The 17,338-nt window shown below is 49.7% G+C and overlaps 1 protein-coding gene across 2 annotated transcripts in view; it reads right to left on the minus strand.

Moving 5' to 3' along the window:
* The window catches only part of ABTB2 (ankyrin repeat and BTB domain containing 2), a 182,373-nt gene that overhangs the window by 41,093 nt on the left and 123,942 nt on the right, over positions 1–17,338 (minus strand). For both annotated transcript variants that reach the window (XM_082843790.1, XM_082843789.1), the window contains exons 2-3: positions 7,948–8,094; positions 806–1,019 (exon numbers count right to left, since the gene is read on the minus strand). In XM_082843790.1, the coding sequence (XP_082699916.1) occupies positions 806–1,019; positions 7,948–8,094 (361 nt within the window). The remainder of the gene's footprint in view (positions 1–805; positions 1,020–7,947; positions 8,095–17,338) is intronic.

The following is a 17,338-nucleotide window of genomic DNA, read 5'->3' on the forward strand; positions in this document are numbered from 1 at the left end:
GCATCTCCTCTGGGCAGAAAATTGAAAAAAAGGTGGCCCTCTGAGTAGACCAATTAGAATGGGCACCCTGTCCTCAGGCTGACATGGCTCCATGTGTGTCCCCCACTCATGCCCCTCACTGCGTCCCCTCGTGCAGTGTACAACCTGTATACCTGTCCTTAGCAGCCCTTTCCCCAGTTGGGAAAGGGCTGGGACCCCGTGGACAGCACTAGACTGGGGGCCAGCAGGCCTGGACCCTGGGGCTATTTATCCACTAACCTGCTGGAGATCAAATAACCTGCCAGAGCCATGACGTTCCCATCTATAAAACGAGAGAACAGGGCAAAATGTGCCTAAGAATGATGATAACGGTGATATCATCATCATCAAAAGAGGTGACAGCCACCACTGATGGAGGGCCAGTTACCACCCAGACGTTGTCCTAAGTGCTTTTTCTGAGAGCACTAGCTCGCTGGATTCTTACTGCCACCTTTCTAGGTAGGTGCGAATACCTCATTTTATAAAAGAGGCAACTGAATTTCCAAGAGCCCAGGTAGTAAATGCTAGAGCTGTGAGACAGGCCAAGGCCCACCTTCTGAGACTCAACGACCCCACCCTACAACAGCCCGGGGTGAACAAATCCTGCTGCACCCCAGGGACGGGCCTTCATCCGTCTGAATCCGCAGCCGTCGCCCGTGTCAGGCCGCCTCCTCACAGGCACACAGGCGGGGCCAGGGCTCTTTCTCCACCTCGTCGGTCACTCGGTCAGTCAACACACATTGGGTCGCACGGTGCACCAGGTGTGCAGCCCAAGGCAGATCCCTACCGTTCGTTGTTCAGGGCCATCCTCGGGGGGTCCAGGTTGGGGTTCTCCATGGACTCCATCTGTGGACACCGCAGGAAGTAGTAGAGCGTGTGGAGGGCGTCAGGGGACCAGGTGATGGGCTGGGGTGGCTGACGGGCCTGGCGGGCGGGGCTGGAGCCAGGACCCAGCGGGCGGCGCCCCTGCATGTGGTGCATGGCACGGGAGACCAGGTCGCCTGGTGACGAGGGCAGGCGAGAGGGAGAGAAAAAGGAAAAGTCTGAGTTCACAGCCCACATTCTCCCAAGGATCCTGCCAGCTAGAGGAGCAGCTAAGCCGGCATGCCTAATTACTATTTACCCAGAAGCGGCAGGTGGAGGTGGAAACTGTCGCCCAGACACATGATAGCAATTTAGATTCCCTTTCACTTCCAGTCCTGCCTTAACAGTTGAACGAAACGCTTGGTAGGGGCCCGGCCCCACCAGAACTTATGCTAATATGGTTTCTTTTCCAACAGCCCCACTCCCTCCATCACCCCATGGCCCTTCCCCCAGCTCTCACCACAGGAATCTCCCTGGGCTTCTTTTCCCAACCTCCAATTCCTGTGCTAGGCTGCGTGGTGATTCTCCCCCGTGCTGTCTGGTGCAAAGTCCAGGTACTTCTGCAGAAAAGGGACCTCCCTCTCCACGGCCTCAAGGAAAACTCCCACCACCATCCATTATGCTTATTATGTGCTGAGTATTCAATTTTCTAGAAATAGAATTTAATCTGATCCTTACAAGGCTGGGGCCCGAGTAGGATCCCCATTTTGCAGACGAAGAAACTGAGGCTTATCCAGTAAGCAAACATTTACTGACACCATGCATTTCCCTGGTCACCGGGATGCCGCGGTGCCCAGTAAACGGTAGAGTCTAGATCTGAATCCAGGCCTGTGTGACTCCAAAGTCCACGAACTGAACTGGGACCCAGGCCGTGGCCTGCGCTGATGAAGTCTGCAGGGTCCTCAGGTCCCCATATCCTGTGCTGTGTTTCTTCCCCAGTTGAGTCTTTTCAATTCCCCACCAGCCCAGGACAGGAAACGTCCCATCATTGTGTGAGGCCACAATGCTGAGAAAGGACGGGTGAAATGGCCCCAGGCACCTGCGGGCCCCTCTTGCTAGGAAAAGTGGCGCCTTCCATTCTTCTCAGGCCTGAGAACTCAGGGGGGCGTCCCCTGTGGGTCAGCTTGCCCCTTACAGATAACCCCTTGGAGAGAAAGCCTCTGAATGAGGCTGAGCTCAAGGAGGGAGAAACGAGCAGGTTTTAATATGGCAGGTGAAGTGTTGTTCAACGTTCGACAGGACCAATTCATTCACTTATTCCGTGAACCTCCCCTACAGAGCCTCTGGGTCTGGGACTCTATACCATGTGTCCCCGGAGCCCTGCACAGCTTCTACGGCACAACGGGTGCTTGGGGGATGAAAAAGTAGCCTTACACATTCATTTCATTTACGATACAACTTCTGGTGGGGCCTGACTTGAGCTCGTTAGCTGCCAGGTTCTCCCATGACAGTCACAGCGGCAACGCTTGTTTCCAAGCAGGGACAATGACAGCCCTGGAATTGGAGATCTCCACTGGGAAAGAGCCCTCCATGCCACCCCCAGGTCCTCACTCCTCTCTACAAAGCGGACTCTGCTCATCCCGCAGCTGTAGCTCAGCTGCCTGGGTGCCTGCTGCCAGACCCCAGGGCCAGGAGGGCTGAGGGCACTGAGTTCCTGATGCCTGGCTCCCATCCCCCAAACTCTAATTTAATTGGTCTGGGGCAGGACCCAGGCGTCTGTATTTTGTAAAAGTTCCCTCAGTGAATCTAACCTCCAGTCTGGTTTGAGAATCACCAGGTAAGAGGATGAGCGCATAGATTCTGGATTAAGACTTGCCTGGCTTCCAATCAGGGCTCTGCTATTTCTATCCTGTGTGCTTTACGTCGTAAGTTACTTAACAAAGCCTTGGTTTCCTTATCTGTAAAATGGAAATAATCGTTTCTAACCTAAAAATCCTGAGGATTCAAATAAATAACAAACATAAAGCACTTAACATCATGCTTGGCACAGAGTAAGTGCCTGGTAAAGTTAAATATATCACCATTATTGTTACTGTCTTTTGTTATTAATCCTCTATCCTACAGGCCACCTCGTGGTACTCTTCCTTCCGGGACCTCTGCCTGCAGTCAAGCACTGCCCCGCATTTCCCAGGACAGGAGGAGTCCAGCCCTGCCCTCCGGCTCCTGGGTAGTAGAAACTGGCATCAACAAGCCCAGGCCAAGCCGTCTCCCAGCAGCTAGTTGTAGAGCTAAGTTGGCTGCAATAAGTTGAAATCTGGCTCCCGTTTCTCCAGGTCTAAATGTCATAACTGTTGGCATGACCACAGGACCACAAGGAGGAGAATTCAAAGAGTCCCCGATAGCATCGAAGAATCTTGTTGAAATATCATTTCAAAGACTCGACAAGGTAGAAGTCATTACCATTAATTACGTTTAAGATGGTTTCGTTGTTCCTGGTGTAGAACCCTTGGCAGCACATTTCCAGCCAGGATGCAGGCAAAAAAATCGAGGAAGGAATAGGAATACCTCCTAACAGCTCCCGAAAAGGGAAGCCAGGAACAGAGAGGCCTTCCGAAGGTTCGGGAAGCCATGAAGGCAGCAGAATGGTGACTAGAGATGGAGTCCCCGGACACTTTGCTCCAGGCCCAGCTTCGGGCTTCGGTGTCTCTCAAAGACCAAAGAGACAGATGCCTGCAGACAACTCTGATCGGGCATCTAAAACACTTAAGCTGCGCTGCAAGTCCAGGTTACGGGCAAAGACAGCCACTTGTTTTGGATGTTCTCCCAGAGGGATTTTCCTCCCTGCCACCTTCTATTTTCTAGGCTTCAAGATAGACATGAAAAGATAAGACAAAATCTCTAAAAAAAAATCTCTTTACAGCCACCCCATAAGGGAGGCATTTCCATTTTACAGATGAGGACACAGGCTACACAAGTTAAGTGATTTGTCCAGTGGCACAAGCAGGACTTGAACTGGGGTCCCTGTGTCCCAAACGCATGTTCTCGACCATTGCGACACTGCTGCTTGAAGTGTGGTCTGCAAACTGCGACAGGTCTGTGAACTGGGACAGGTGTGCAAACTGGTTACTGGTTCGGAAGTTCATTTCAGAAACTGAGAGTGAGCTTAAAAAAACTTCCAGAGCAATCCGACAGAGTGATTTTATGCCTACTTAATCGAATTAATAAAATAAAATGGCTTGCATCTTACCTGTTCTTTATTTCATATTTCTAAACGTTCCTTTTTATTGTATTTTATAAAAGTTTCAGTTTGCAACAAAGCTGGGGGGATACCATCCCTGACCTGCTACCACAGTGAGTTTCAGAAGCTGTGGCCCAACGGGGCTGTGCTCTTGGTTTGGTACAGCTGGGCACTCCTCAGAGCTGCTTCTGAGACATCCTTGTACTTGAGAATCAATTGACCCTAAGCTTCATGAGACCTCAGTCTGAAGTCCAGAAACACCCACAAGTATGGAGAAACAAGCCCTCCCTGCTTGTTAATCATGAGAGCCCTGAGCAGAGGTGCTACGGCTTCCCTCTGGTCTGTCCAACCTGCATCAGGAGCCATCGAATAAAAAGAGAGTGGGAGGGCCTGGGATTCAGCACTGTCTCCAAAATGAGGCCCACACCATCTGGCTCCCTTTGAAAAGAAGTGTTTTGTTTATTTCTTATTCCCTTCCATTTACCTTCTCCTAGGTAGAGAGGGACAGAGGAAAATACAAGTGCCCGAGCTCCCTATGCAGATGGACCTGATACAAGAATGAGACTTCCTGACCTACCTGGCAGGCTGGTCCTGGCCAGGTGCAGGGAGAGAGCAGATGTTAAAGCCGGGCTAAACTCTAAGGTACGAGGTGCTCAGCGCCAAGTATCACTAGCTTCATTAAGCTCTTTAGTCTTGAAGAGAAAAACTGCAGTATCTGCTTCCACAATGATTAGCAGAAACCCTGGTTTCAGAGCGAGGGAGCTCGGGCATCTCGGCGCATGACACAGCCTGCTTGGTTGTCGGTGAAAGATGCTCTGGGGATCCTTCTTCCCTTTGGTCTGAGGAGTGGCTGAGCCAGGATGGGGACCTAGGTGGGTTTTAGGAGGCAGAAACTGGACGATAGAGAACTGATTCTCACACACACACACACACACCAATACACAGCTCAGGTTCTGTTCTCATCACTAGCGATACGTACACCAGGGGATACAACAGAGAAAGTCTCCATTCTCATGAAGCGAAGTTCTAATCACATGAGAAAGATGACCAACTATTCACAAGTAAATATATAATCAATGCCAAGTGTCCATTAGTGCCTTGAATAAACCAAAGCCATAAGATGGGAGACAGAGAACGAGGGTGGGACCCTTAACCTCTGCAGGGTGCTCAGGGAAGGCCTGTCTAGTAAGTGTTATTGGGCAGAGACTAAGAACGTGCCATATTTGGATAACTGGAGGAAAAGGTCACAGGCAGAGGAACAGCTAGTTTGAAGGCCCTGGGGTGGGAGGATCTTAGCCAGGAGGCCAGGAGGCCAGGAGGCCAGGGTGGCTGGAGCACAGTCAACAAGAGAAGAACAGAAGACGAGGAAGGCAGATCATACGTCCAATCCTGGACTTCACTGAGTGTGCTGGGAAGCCGTGGGGGTAACTGAGAGGATATTGAGCAGATGAGTGACATAATACAATTTGGGTTTTAAATATCCCTGGTTTGGCCCGAGTTGGTAGCCCTGGAAGTGGTGAGAGGGGCAAACTTAAACTTGGGATAGTTTTAGAAGGTAGAACTGATTGGACTTGGTCCCTGGGCTGAATGGTAAGGACAAGCCCTACCCCTGAGGGAAGTTTCTGAATGCTCGCCTTGTGCCTGACTGTGGATTGTAATGGGCACAGAGACCACTACAACAAAAGGCTCTATGATGAAAGTCAAGATCAGATTCCGATCTTATGTATGTATATATGTATGTATGTATGTATGTATGGCTGCAATGGGTCTTCGTTGCTGCACACGGGCTTTCTCTAGCTGCAGCGAGCAAGGGCTACTCTTCGTTGCGGGCTTCTCATTGTGGTGGCTTCTCGTTGCGGAGCACAGGCTCTAGGCGCACGGGCTTCAGTAGTTGTGGTGCACGGGCTCAATAGTTGTGGCTCGTGGGCTCTAGAGCACATGCTCAGTAGTTGTGGCACATGGGCTTAGTTGCTCTGCGGCATGTGGGATCTTCCTGGACCAGGGCTTGAACCCGTGTACCCTGTATTGGTAAGCGGATTCTTTTTTTTTTTAATTTTACTTATTTATTTTTTTATTTTTGGCTGTGTTGGGTCTTCATTTCTCTGCGAGGGCTTTCTCTAGTTGCGGTGAGCGTGGGCCACTCTTCATCGCAGTGCGCGGGCCTCTGTTACAGCCTCTCTTGTTGCAGAGCACAAGCTCCAGACGCGCAGGCTCAGTAGTTGTGGCTCACAGGCCTAGTTGCTCCGCGGCATGTGGGACCTTCCCAGACCAGGGCTCGAACCCGTGTCCCCTGCATTGGCAGGCAGATTCTCAACCACTGCACCACCAGGGAAGCCCCTGGTAGGCGGATTCTTAACCACTGTTTCAGCAATGAAGTCCCCAGATTCCGATCTTGACCTCAGCTGCCCTGAGATGCTGGTGGCTGGGCTGCTAGTCACGTCTACGAAGCCCATAGCCCTAAGTAATTTAGAGCTTTGCTAAAGTCAGACATAGCAGGAGTCAAGCCCCCTTTCTGATTCTTATTTGCAACCTGACTGGGGGAAAATGACTTTTCTTCTCTAAGCTTTGTTCCCTCATCAGGACTACCTTGCTGAGTCGTTCTGCACAGTAAATGAGATCATGTGATGAAGGCACTTCATACAGTGTTTTGCACATAGTAAGTGCTCACTTAATGTTCAAAATGCAAAACAAAATCAAGGTGTTCTCCAGTGGACTGAGGCCTAAGTGTGTCCCTCACTGTTCTCAGGCCAAGAGAGTTCACCAAACAGACTGCGCATAGCCCCAAAGACAGCCCACCGTCCAGGAGACATTCCTCAGGGGTGGGGATCAAGCCATACATCCAAGCCCACTTCCTGCAGGGTCCTCAAGAGGCAGGGGACCCAGGTGGCCAGGCTGGAATGCCCCGAGGAGACAGAGCTCAAAGTCCTGCTTTCTGTCCCAGCCTTATTACCAACCTGCTCTGTGACCTTGAATCAGGCACCTTCACTTCCTGTCCTGGGAAGGGAAGGAAGGGGGTTGGGGGGGGGAAGGGAGGAAGCTGTGTCCTAAAGAAACAGAACGGCCTGCCATTCACTATTCAGGGGCCAGAAACCTCAAAGAAATCACAAGTGGAAAAGGCTGGAGCAGAGTGAAACTCCATCTGTTTCCACACTGTGCTATACGACCCTTGGCATGTGTCCCCGCCCTCCGCTGGGTGGTCTCATGACCCCGGGAGGAGCATGCAGTTTGATTCCTCAAATAGTTGGGATAATGAGAGGGAGAGATCGGGAGACACGGGGATCTCATGCCTCCTAACACGATCTTCTGAAAGAGCTGCCGACTGTAATGACCTAGACCCAGGGGTTTCCCGCTGTGTCCCAGAGAGCCCTGAGGTCCTGGGAGATGCCCAGGGCAACGCAGGGCTGAGACCACTGGTCAGCTCCTCCTCCAGCCAGAGAAGCTCAGCTTTTTTCTTTCTTTTTCTGTGACGAGGTTTCGGGAGGTGCTTTCTTTCAAATACTGGTTGTAAATTCAGAGCCCTTGGGGCCAGGCAGGTAAAATAAATAAATGAGACAGGCCAGCTACGAGAGACCGAGGCACGTGGCAATGTAGGGAACGCCTTCTGTCGCCTTAGCTGCCCCTCAGCTCCCCCTGATCGCTGCCATGCAGGAATGGGGCCCAGCAGTGCCAGATCGTCTGATTTCTCTAGAGAAACGAAAGATCCAAATTTGGATGTGATTAAATGCACCTGCCAACTAAAGCGCACATGTCTGTGGGCCACCAGTTTACAACCTCTGGCTTTCAGAGAAGGCAAGAAGCGTGGAGGAGAAGGAGGAAGCCAGGACCCGGGAGGTGGGCTCTTCCCCGCCTCTCCCTTGGAGCCAGCAGACCGTGGGTGCCCCACTTACTCAGCTCCGAGATGCTCCCCACACAGGTGGCCAGGAGGGACTGCTCCAGGGTCCGGAGCTCCAGCTGCGCGTAGGCATCGGCGCGCTCGTCGTGGCCCAGGGACCCGCCGTTGTAGGGACTGAAGTACGCAGGGAGGGAGAGGACACCTGTGGGGAAACATGGTGGACAGTGTCAATGAAAATAATCAATAAACAATCAATAGTAAGAATAGCAAAGAGTTTCATTTGAGCCAAACTGAGGACTAGCCCAGAAGCCCACTGTCTAGGTTACTCCGAGAAGCCTCTCTGGAGAAGCAGCGTTTTCAGCACAGTTTTATATCTTGTCAGAACAAAGAATATTAAACAAGTCTGGGTTACATTACTTCAAGGTTAGAAAAAAAAAAGAACAGACCAGCACGTACATAGCAAGTCGGTATGCCTTAGCACCTGGGAAGCGAGTCTTTTTTTTTTTTTTAACATCTTTATTGGAGTATAATTGCTTTACAATGGTGTGTTAGTTTCTGCTTTACAACAAAGTGTGGGAAGGGAGTCTTATCATCCAAAGAGGACCAGCACTGGCATCCCAGGAAGAGGGGCATTTAATCTTTATTTTTAACCTAGACGTTATTTACTTCTGGTCAATGCGCCCTTTTCTTTAGTAATTAAAGCCGACGTACAATGTATATTTGATAGGCCACAAACAGGCTATTTTAGTTAGCATAAAACTCAAGTTAACTCATGTATAAGCCAGAATGACTTCCCTATATGTCAATATGTGAAAATGTCTTTTATCAACAAGTCACCTGAGGATGGAAGCAAAGCTCAAAGGCCACAGCTCTGCTCCCTGTCTGGTCGAGTGCGGGTGGTGGGCAAATTGCAAGGCTCCACTTAGGACAGCTGACTTTTCACTGTGGACGGTGCTGCAAGAGCCAGGATGAGGGCGGCCCACCTGTAGACGTGGTTTAAAGCAAGCGGAGACCATCCTTTCTTGGAGCTGCACGAGGAACTGGCCTCCAGAGGCTGGTGGGCCATATACGCATTCATTCATTCCTTCCGTGCTTCACTTGCTGAATATCCAAAGTGCCTCACTCGGCCCAGGGATTCTGCTGCCTTTAGGATTCCGGGGTGACAAAGAGACCTGGCTTTGTCTTCACGGAGCTCAGTGGATGGGGCGTCAGATGTAAACTGTTCACCCTGCCCACCCAGAGGGCGGCATCGCCCTTGGAGTCCTCCCACTTCCTCATGCTGCCCCCCCTTCCTTCTTCAAGCCAAGAATAGGACCAGGAGAAATCACAGAGAAAAGGATGCTGCGTTCCCCACTCCAGGAAGGGGACTCATCCAGCCACTGGCCAAGGCCAATTAGCGTTTTTCATTAGCACTTCAACAATAGAGGAGCAGAGCTGTCAGAATCAATCCCAGGGGGTGACAGCCTGTAAATTTCTCCAACTCACTGTGTGGCTTCTTAGAAAGCACCAGAAAAGCAAAATCAGACTGGCTTAAAATTACATGTTGGTTCTTAAGAGCATGTGGCCACAAAGATTCCCAATTTTTGGTAACTGCCTCTTCTTCGATCAAGGCTTCTTTGTCCAACCCCCTTGAACTTTTTTTTTTTGAAAGCAAAATACCCACAGGAATTTATTTTAGTCACCTTTGGGAAAATCTCTTAAAATTCCTTGAGATAACAGAAGAGCCCCTGGGATGTGGCCAAATCCAGGCTAGACTTCCCTATCCTGTACCCAGAAACATCACAAGGATGACAACAGCCATAGGTCCTGCAGCAGAGAGGTTAACACAGGGCCTTGGAGCCGGAACATTTGGGCTCATGATTCTAGCTCTGTCACTTAAACCAGCGGTGTTACCTTGGGCAAGTTACTTCACTTCTCTGTGCCTCAGACTCCTCATGTGTTAACTGGAGGTAACAAAAGTTACCTAGCTCACGGTGTGGCCGTGAGTTGCCAGATGTCCACGTGTGGACTGCTGCGTGGCTCAGAGTAAGTGCCCTTGCTATTATTTTTCCTGTGTGCTGGGAACGCAGGCTTTAGGTACACTATCTCATTTATTCTTTCAACAAGGTGGGCACTGCTGTCTCCATTTTAGATAATGTGCAGAGAGTTTGAATAACTTGCTCTACCAAGTGGCAGAGCTAGGATTCAAATCCAGGTCTGACTGGCTCTAGAATGTACACGCTTCACCTCTCTGTAAGCCCAGATTCAATGAACACACCACCAAGCTCACCTACGGCTGTCCCGATTCAGTGTTATTCCTGCTTGGTTCACCCATGGAAGCCCCAGTGCTGGGCCTCGTGTGCTCTTTTATGGGGCAAACGCACATGGCAGCCTTCCTCCTGCCCAGATCCCGGCAGCGTTCTTTGGCCACGCTCTACGTTCGGCTGCCGGTCAGCCCTGTCCTCCTAGCCTGCCCCTCCCCTGGCCCAGCCTCCCTGCCCTCCCCAGCACTGCCTCACTGCCCTGCTGCGTGGCTGGGACCTGCCGCTCTGAATCTCCCTCCGACTCCCCCAGGATGGCAGCGGCAACGGACTCCCGATCTGGGCGCTGGTTCGGCAAAGCAGGGCACCAAAGCACTTCCTCAAAGCTCTGTTTCCAGTGGAAGGAGGAGGGCATGACTAGGTTCCCCCTGCCCCCAGCCCTGTCCCCAAAGCAGAACCTCTCCCTGACAGCTGAGGACCCAAACGCATGAGGAAGATTTGGCTCTGAGCATTAAAACAAGTAGTGAAACAAAAGACCACCCTCCCATCCCCACCCGGAACTACAAGCTCAAACCCACGGGCAGCCCAAATGTTTGGGAGGGGCTTCTACGCATCTACGGGTCTAACCCAGGCCCTGCTCTTCCTCTTCTCTTCATTATTAATCCACAGAAACAATGCTGGGGACGTGTGGACCAAATTTACAGAGCTTAGGGCAAGGGAATAGGAAATTCAGCTGATTTGTCAAAGGATTCCCAGAGGGAAATATTATGTCAATGGATCTAGTAACAAGAGCTTGCAGCTCCATTAATAATAGTCCCCATTTTCCCAGTCATCGCCCACCCAAAGGGGTTTTCATTTAATACCGTGGCAAAAGTAATTCTGAGCCTATTATTACTAATAGTAATTGATAGCATCACAGCTTTTGCATAGTATCTTTTGCTTTTAAGGGACTTCGAACACCGAGGAGTACATAATTTATTCTTCCAGCAAGGGAGGTAGGGAGGTCATTATCAGTAATAGCCACTGATGACATTTTTTTTCTTTTTCTTTTGCGGTACGCGGGCCTCTCACTGTTGTGGCCTCTCCCGTTGCGGAGCACAGGCTCCGGACGCGCAGGCTCAGCGGCCATGGCTCACGGGCACAGCCGCTCTGCGGCATGTGGGATCTTCCCGGATCGGGGCACGAACCCGTGTCCCCTGCATCGGCAGGCGGACTCCCAACCACTGCGCCACCAGGGAAGCCCCACTGCTGACTTTTAAAGAGTGCTCACTATGTGTCAAGACTGTGATAACTTTATATGCATGGTCACGTGCAATTCCCAAGGCTTCATGAAGTACTGTTTGCACCCATCTTATAGATGAGAAAACCAAGGGCCCCGCCCCCAAAGTTAAGTGACTTGCCCAAGGTTACTGAGGGTCTGAAACTGAACTGGGGCTAGAATCTCAACCTCTTGATTCTCAAGCTGTTGAAATGAAATGACGTCCTAACTTTGCCCCCCTTGTCTTTAGTTAAAGAGCACAAGGATATTTGAGAGAAAAGGGGTTCTGTTCTGTTTGCGCCTGGGGTCTGATAGGAGGAAATATAAAGAAAGACCCAGAAATACAACTTTCTTTTAATGTGCCTGCAGGCACTGCCTGCTAAGGAACCCTGGAGGCCTCACGTAAAGCTCTTGCAGACTGAAGGCCATCTGTCTTATTCCCTCTGATCTTTCCAGAATGCAGTTCCACAGGCTGCCTTCTGAATCTGCCCCCTTAAGAAAGCCTTTTTTGGACTTTCCTGGTGGTGCAGTGGTTGGAAGTCCGCCTGCCGATGCAGGGGACACAGGTTCGTGCCCCGGTCCGGGAAGATCCCACATGCTGCAGAGCGGCTGGGCCCGTGAGCCATGGCCGCTGAGCCTGCGCGTCCGGAGCCTGTGCTCCGCAATGGGAGAGGCCACAACAGTGAGAGGCCCGCGTACCACAAAAAAAAAAAAAAGAAAGCCTTTTTTGGACTTCCCTGGTGGCGCAGTGGTTAAGAATCCACCAGCCAATGCAGGGGACATGGGTTTGAGCCCTGGTCCGGGAAGATCCCACAGGCCGCGAAGCAACTAAGCCCGTGCGCCACAACTACTGAGCCTGCGCTCTAGAGCCCGCGAGCCACAACTACTGAGCCCGTGCGCCACAACTACCGAAGCCCACGCGCCTAGAGCCTGTGCTCCAGAACAAGAGAAGCCACTGCAATGAGAAGCCCGCACACTGCAACGGAGACCCAACGTAGCTAAAAATAAATAAATAAATTTATTTTTTTTAAAAAAAGAAAGCCTTTTTAAAATGTCAGTGTGAAATTCTTCTCTCTCCCACATAAGCCTGCTCCTCAGCCATTTCCACTGCAGATGGAAAACACTTGCCTTAAGTTCTCTCAACACTTTAGTGCCTTCTTTGCCCCACAGAAATTCCTGGCTTTAGGGGATGGGCCCAGGGCAAGGTCATTCGGAAAAAGGGACTTCCAAAAAAAAAAAAAACAAAAACAAAAGAAAAGCAACCCCCCCCCCCACCCGCCGTTTACTAAAATCCTTAGGAAAAAAATCTGTTTATTTCAGTCATGACGGAAAAAAAAGCATGCTGGAATGAAACCTGTAACCCTTTATTAATTAATAAGGACACCTCAAATCGATCCCTGCTGAACTCTGTAAAAGTTACAAAGAAAACCCACGTGCGTCACTCAGATCGTTGCTGTGAAATGAACTCCCGAGTGTGAGGCAGGGAAGCAGTAGGCATGACCCAGGTACCCTGTGTCTCCCTTGTCTACAAAATCAGCATTTCTGTGGACACAAGGTTCCGCCCCAGTGTGCTCTGACTGTAGGTGAAGCCTCCACATTTCTCAGTCTGAACACAGAACCACAATCTTCGGTCGCTCAATTGTTTTCAAGCAGGTTGCCCAACCTTGAATCTCGGAACTCATTACCTCATTCCCCAAAGCTTCCAGTCCCTTCTCTGAGCACAGCACCACGTCCACCCAGTTGCCCAAGAACACATCCGGTGAGTCATCCTTATCAACTCTCTTCCTCCTCCCCCCACACATCCAATCAACCACCAAACCTTGCTGCTCTCATCACCTTCCTATCTCAAAAATCCAGTCACTGCCGGTTCAGGCTACCATCTTCCCTCACTGGATACTGCAATAGCCCCTCCCCGTCTCCTCCCTCCGTCTCACCCCATCCCTGACAATCCCTTACTCTGGTCACGCACTCTTATTTACTCTGGCTTTAAACTCTTCAATGACTGCCCACTGCCCTCACAAAGAGGTTCAAACACCTTTCTACAGATAAGAATAGATAATATTCTTCTTTCTTTCTATGATACTTAGAGATGAAAATAATTCTGCCAGTAAATAGGGAAATTCCCAGCACCTCTCAAGAAATCAGCAGTTAAGAAGCCTACACACTGAAGAAAAGGGAACACTCCTGCACTGTTGGTGGGAGTATAAATTGATACAGCCACTATGGAGAACAGTATGGAGGTTCCTTAAAAACTGAAAACAGAACTACCATATGACCCAGCAATCCCACTACTGGGCATATGCCCTGAGAAAACCATATTTCAAAAAAAGTCATGTACCACAATGTTCATTGCAGCACTATTTACAATAGCCAGGACATAGAAGCAACCTAAGTGTCCATCAACAGATGAATGGATAAAGAAGATGTGGCACCTATATATAATGGAATATTACTCAGCCATAAAAAGAAATGAAATTGAGTTATTTGTAGTGAGGTGGATGGACCTAGAATCTGTCATACAGAGTGAAGTCAGAAAGAGAAAAACAAATGCCGTATGCTAACACATATATACGGCATCTAAAAAAAAAAAAGGTTCTAAGGAACCTAGGGGCAGGACAGGAATAAAGATGCAGACATAGAGAGTGGACTTAAGGACACGGGGAGGGGGAAGGGTAAGCTGGGAGTAAGTGAGAGAGTGGCATTGACATATATACACTACCAAATGTAAAATAGATAGCTAGTGGGAAGCAGCTGCATGGCACAGGGAGATCAGCTCGGTGCTTTGTGACCACCTAGAGGGGTGGGATAGGGAGGGTGGGAGGGAATATGGGGATATATGTATATATATAGCTGATCCACTTTGTTATACTGCAGAAACTAACACAACAATGTAAAGCACTTATACTGCAATAAAGATTTTTTTAAAAAAAATAAATAAATAGGAAACAAAACAAAAAAAGAAGCCTATGCACACCTGATCCTGGTTTCTGCGGGCTGTTTTCCGAGTTTGGTCACTTGGCTCTGCTCCAGCCCCGGGCTCCTTCCCAGGTGATTCTCCACCAGTGCCCAGAGAGGGCGCCATTGAGTCAGCTGGGAAACCCAGTGCACAGAAGACTGGGAGTCCCGCCTTCTTGCTGGCTGCCAAGCAGGAATTCGACCTGGGTTTCAGCTGGCAGAGGTTGCCGGCTCCTCCAAGCAAGCAAGTAACAAGCCAGAAGCCAATGGACTGCACACTGGGTTGACAAACCAGATTTTCAGTGCTAAGGTTTTTCAGAAGCAGGGCTCAGCCCAAAGGCCAAGTCGATGGGGATTTCATTCTCTTCTCTGTAAGACACAGGGGTCAACTGGGTGGCCGCTCAAGTCTGCTCCAGCACTGGGATCTTGCACTCCAACTGGCCCTTCTGTGGACTCTAGCACTAAAGTGCACCCCTTAAAACCTTTCCCCCCACTTTCATTCCACTATTTAATTTCTGAATTGTGGAACCAAATAGGCCCTGTTAGCATTATTTCCTGTGATTTAATTTCCCCCAAGTTATAACAACAGCCCCCCAACAGACACAATACACACAAAATTGTAAATGTAAAGATGTCCTTTTTTTGTGAAAACTGGGTAGATTTACAGTTCAGTTTTTCTAACCAGTCATCGAAAGGCCATCAAGACTGTAACGTAACTGTACCCCCAACCTGACAACCCATTCCCATTCCCAGGGCTCTCCACAGATTTGCAAATGTTCTTTTCAGGGCGCTGTGACTACAGTGGGCCCAGCGACCTGTGCAATGCTGCGTGCCTAGCATCTTCTCCCGCCCCTGCCCCCCGACACGCCCCACCAGACTCCCTAGCCCCCCAGCTCAGGGAAGCTCATTTGGGAAGACAGCAAAGGCCACTGCCTGTCGCCTGTTTCTTTAAAATGAAACCCGGCATGCAGAGGATTACTCTTTTACTGCCCTTGAGAGGAAACTTGGCAGGGCGGCTTCTGCCACTTTTCTTAGGAGCTGGAAGCTTGGGTGGGGTTCAATCCATAAGCTTCTGAAAATAAAAATTATATTGCCCCACTGAACAGTTTCCAAAGAGCCCACATAATCCAATCCTTTTTATTTTTTTTAAAGTGTTTCCATTCTCTGATCTGGAATTTTATATATAGTACGTTTCATGCTCGGTTGTTGCGTATTAGTCATACTGAAACAAAGTGCTGAAGAGTTAAAGCTGGAATATTTTCCAGAGAGACCCAAATGGAGTATACGGACAGTTGGTTCTTAAAAAAACCCACTTCACTGAATGGTATTTCTCCTGATATTCGAAGTCCAACGAGATTGGGGGATGGGTGTTGAAGCAAGGGGAAGATGAAGGAAATAAGGAGGAAAACCTAGAAGTGGAATGAAATCTGCTTGACTTGATGAATCGTCAATCATCCCTGTAAAAATGATTCATCAAGAGTAATTGAAAGCTCATGTAATTCTCAGCCAGAACCCACCTAAAGATGAGACCACCATAATGTGAGGCCCAAGAATTCAAGTGAGGGGCAAAGGTTGGGAGACAGGAAGAGAGAAGAGCTGGGGTCTAAACTGAGTTTGGGAAGCAGGTTTTAACCACGGGTTAGTAATGAACGGAGATGGGCGACCCCATAGCGAGTAGTACTCTGTGCCATGAGTGGGATGAACCAGTATTTGAACCCACATGAAGACCCCACCGGTGGTCTCATTACAATTAGCTAGTACTGTTACTAACCCCACTTACCAATGAGGGACACTGAGGTTTAAATGGGCTGGGTCACTTGGTGAAGGTCACAGAGCTAGAAAATGGCCGAGGTGGGATTCAGACCCAGCCCGTCCATCCCGGGAGTCCACACTGCCTCTCACATGGGACTCTGCCCATTCAAGCCCAGGGACAGAAGACCTCCGTCACCACTCAGCAGTCCAATTAGCACTGCGCGTTTCCCTTCTCCTTCAAGGTCAGGAAATTAAAAGCAGGCATATCATGCTCTGGTTGACACCTCACTCTAAGTTATCAGAACTCTACCAGCGGAGGGTGGTCTTCCCGTTAAGAGAGGCCCAGAGGGCCAGGAGCTTACCATTAAACTGTGAAATAAAAATGCACATTTATGACTGCTCAGGGAGCCAGGGGCCAGAGAACCCAGGGCTAGCGAGATCAAAGGCTGTTGGAGTACAACACGCTTGTTGCCAACGTCCCCAATTCTCTTAAAAAAAATATACGGTAAAAATATAAGGTCAACACTGGGCTGCATTCATCTCTCTCTGGAGTCCTTGACAGTCTTGGGCCTTCTGGCGGCGGGGCGCGGGGATCCTGCTTGGGGAGCTGGCCTTGGGCTGCCTCTTTTCCCTCCAGTTGGTAGCAGCACCTCTGACCTCAGGGCTGGCTCAGTCAGTGCTCAGAGGGGCTCTAAGCAGGGTGAGGGTTTAGATGGGGAGAGGGGCCACCATAAAATAATAGCCCAACAAAGCAGTGCGGGTGAGCCCAGAAAGTCCGCTAGGAATGTTGGCTCACTGGCATTTTGGTGATTTGTTTAATTAAGGTTCATATCATGTTTAATTAAGGTTCATATCAGAGACCCGCAGGATGAATATGCCCATAAAAGAACTAGTAGAGATCATGGACTGCTGCTTAATTCTTTTGAAGTGAGAAAAGCCCTAGCGAAACGCAGCCTGTTCATTGCCATTTCCCCACCTTGCAAGAGAATAAAATAAAGCCACAGTAACTCAGCAGATCAATTTCAGGAAATTAAACCTAAAGGTGAACTCTGGAAAACCCAGCAACCGTCACAACATCGCGGGGTATGGAGCGGAGAACTCACACGCGGACCACTGAGATTTTTCCTGTGGAAAAAGATCTCTGTTGTGTTTGGAATACTTTTTAAGAGATTCTGGGTGGCCTCGCTCCAAAGTATTGATGTAACACATCAAGAACTTGAGCGACCCAGGAAGCATGAGTC

This window comes from Leucopleurus acutus (assembly GCF_964270905.1).
Source record: "Leucopleurus acutus genome assembly, chromosome: 8".
Lineage (NCBI taxonomy): Eukaryota > Metazoa > Chordata > Mammalia > Artiodactyla > Delphinidae > Leucopleurus > Leucopleurus acutus.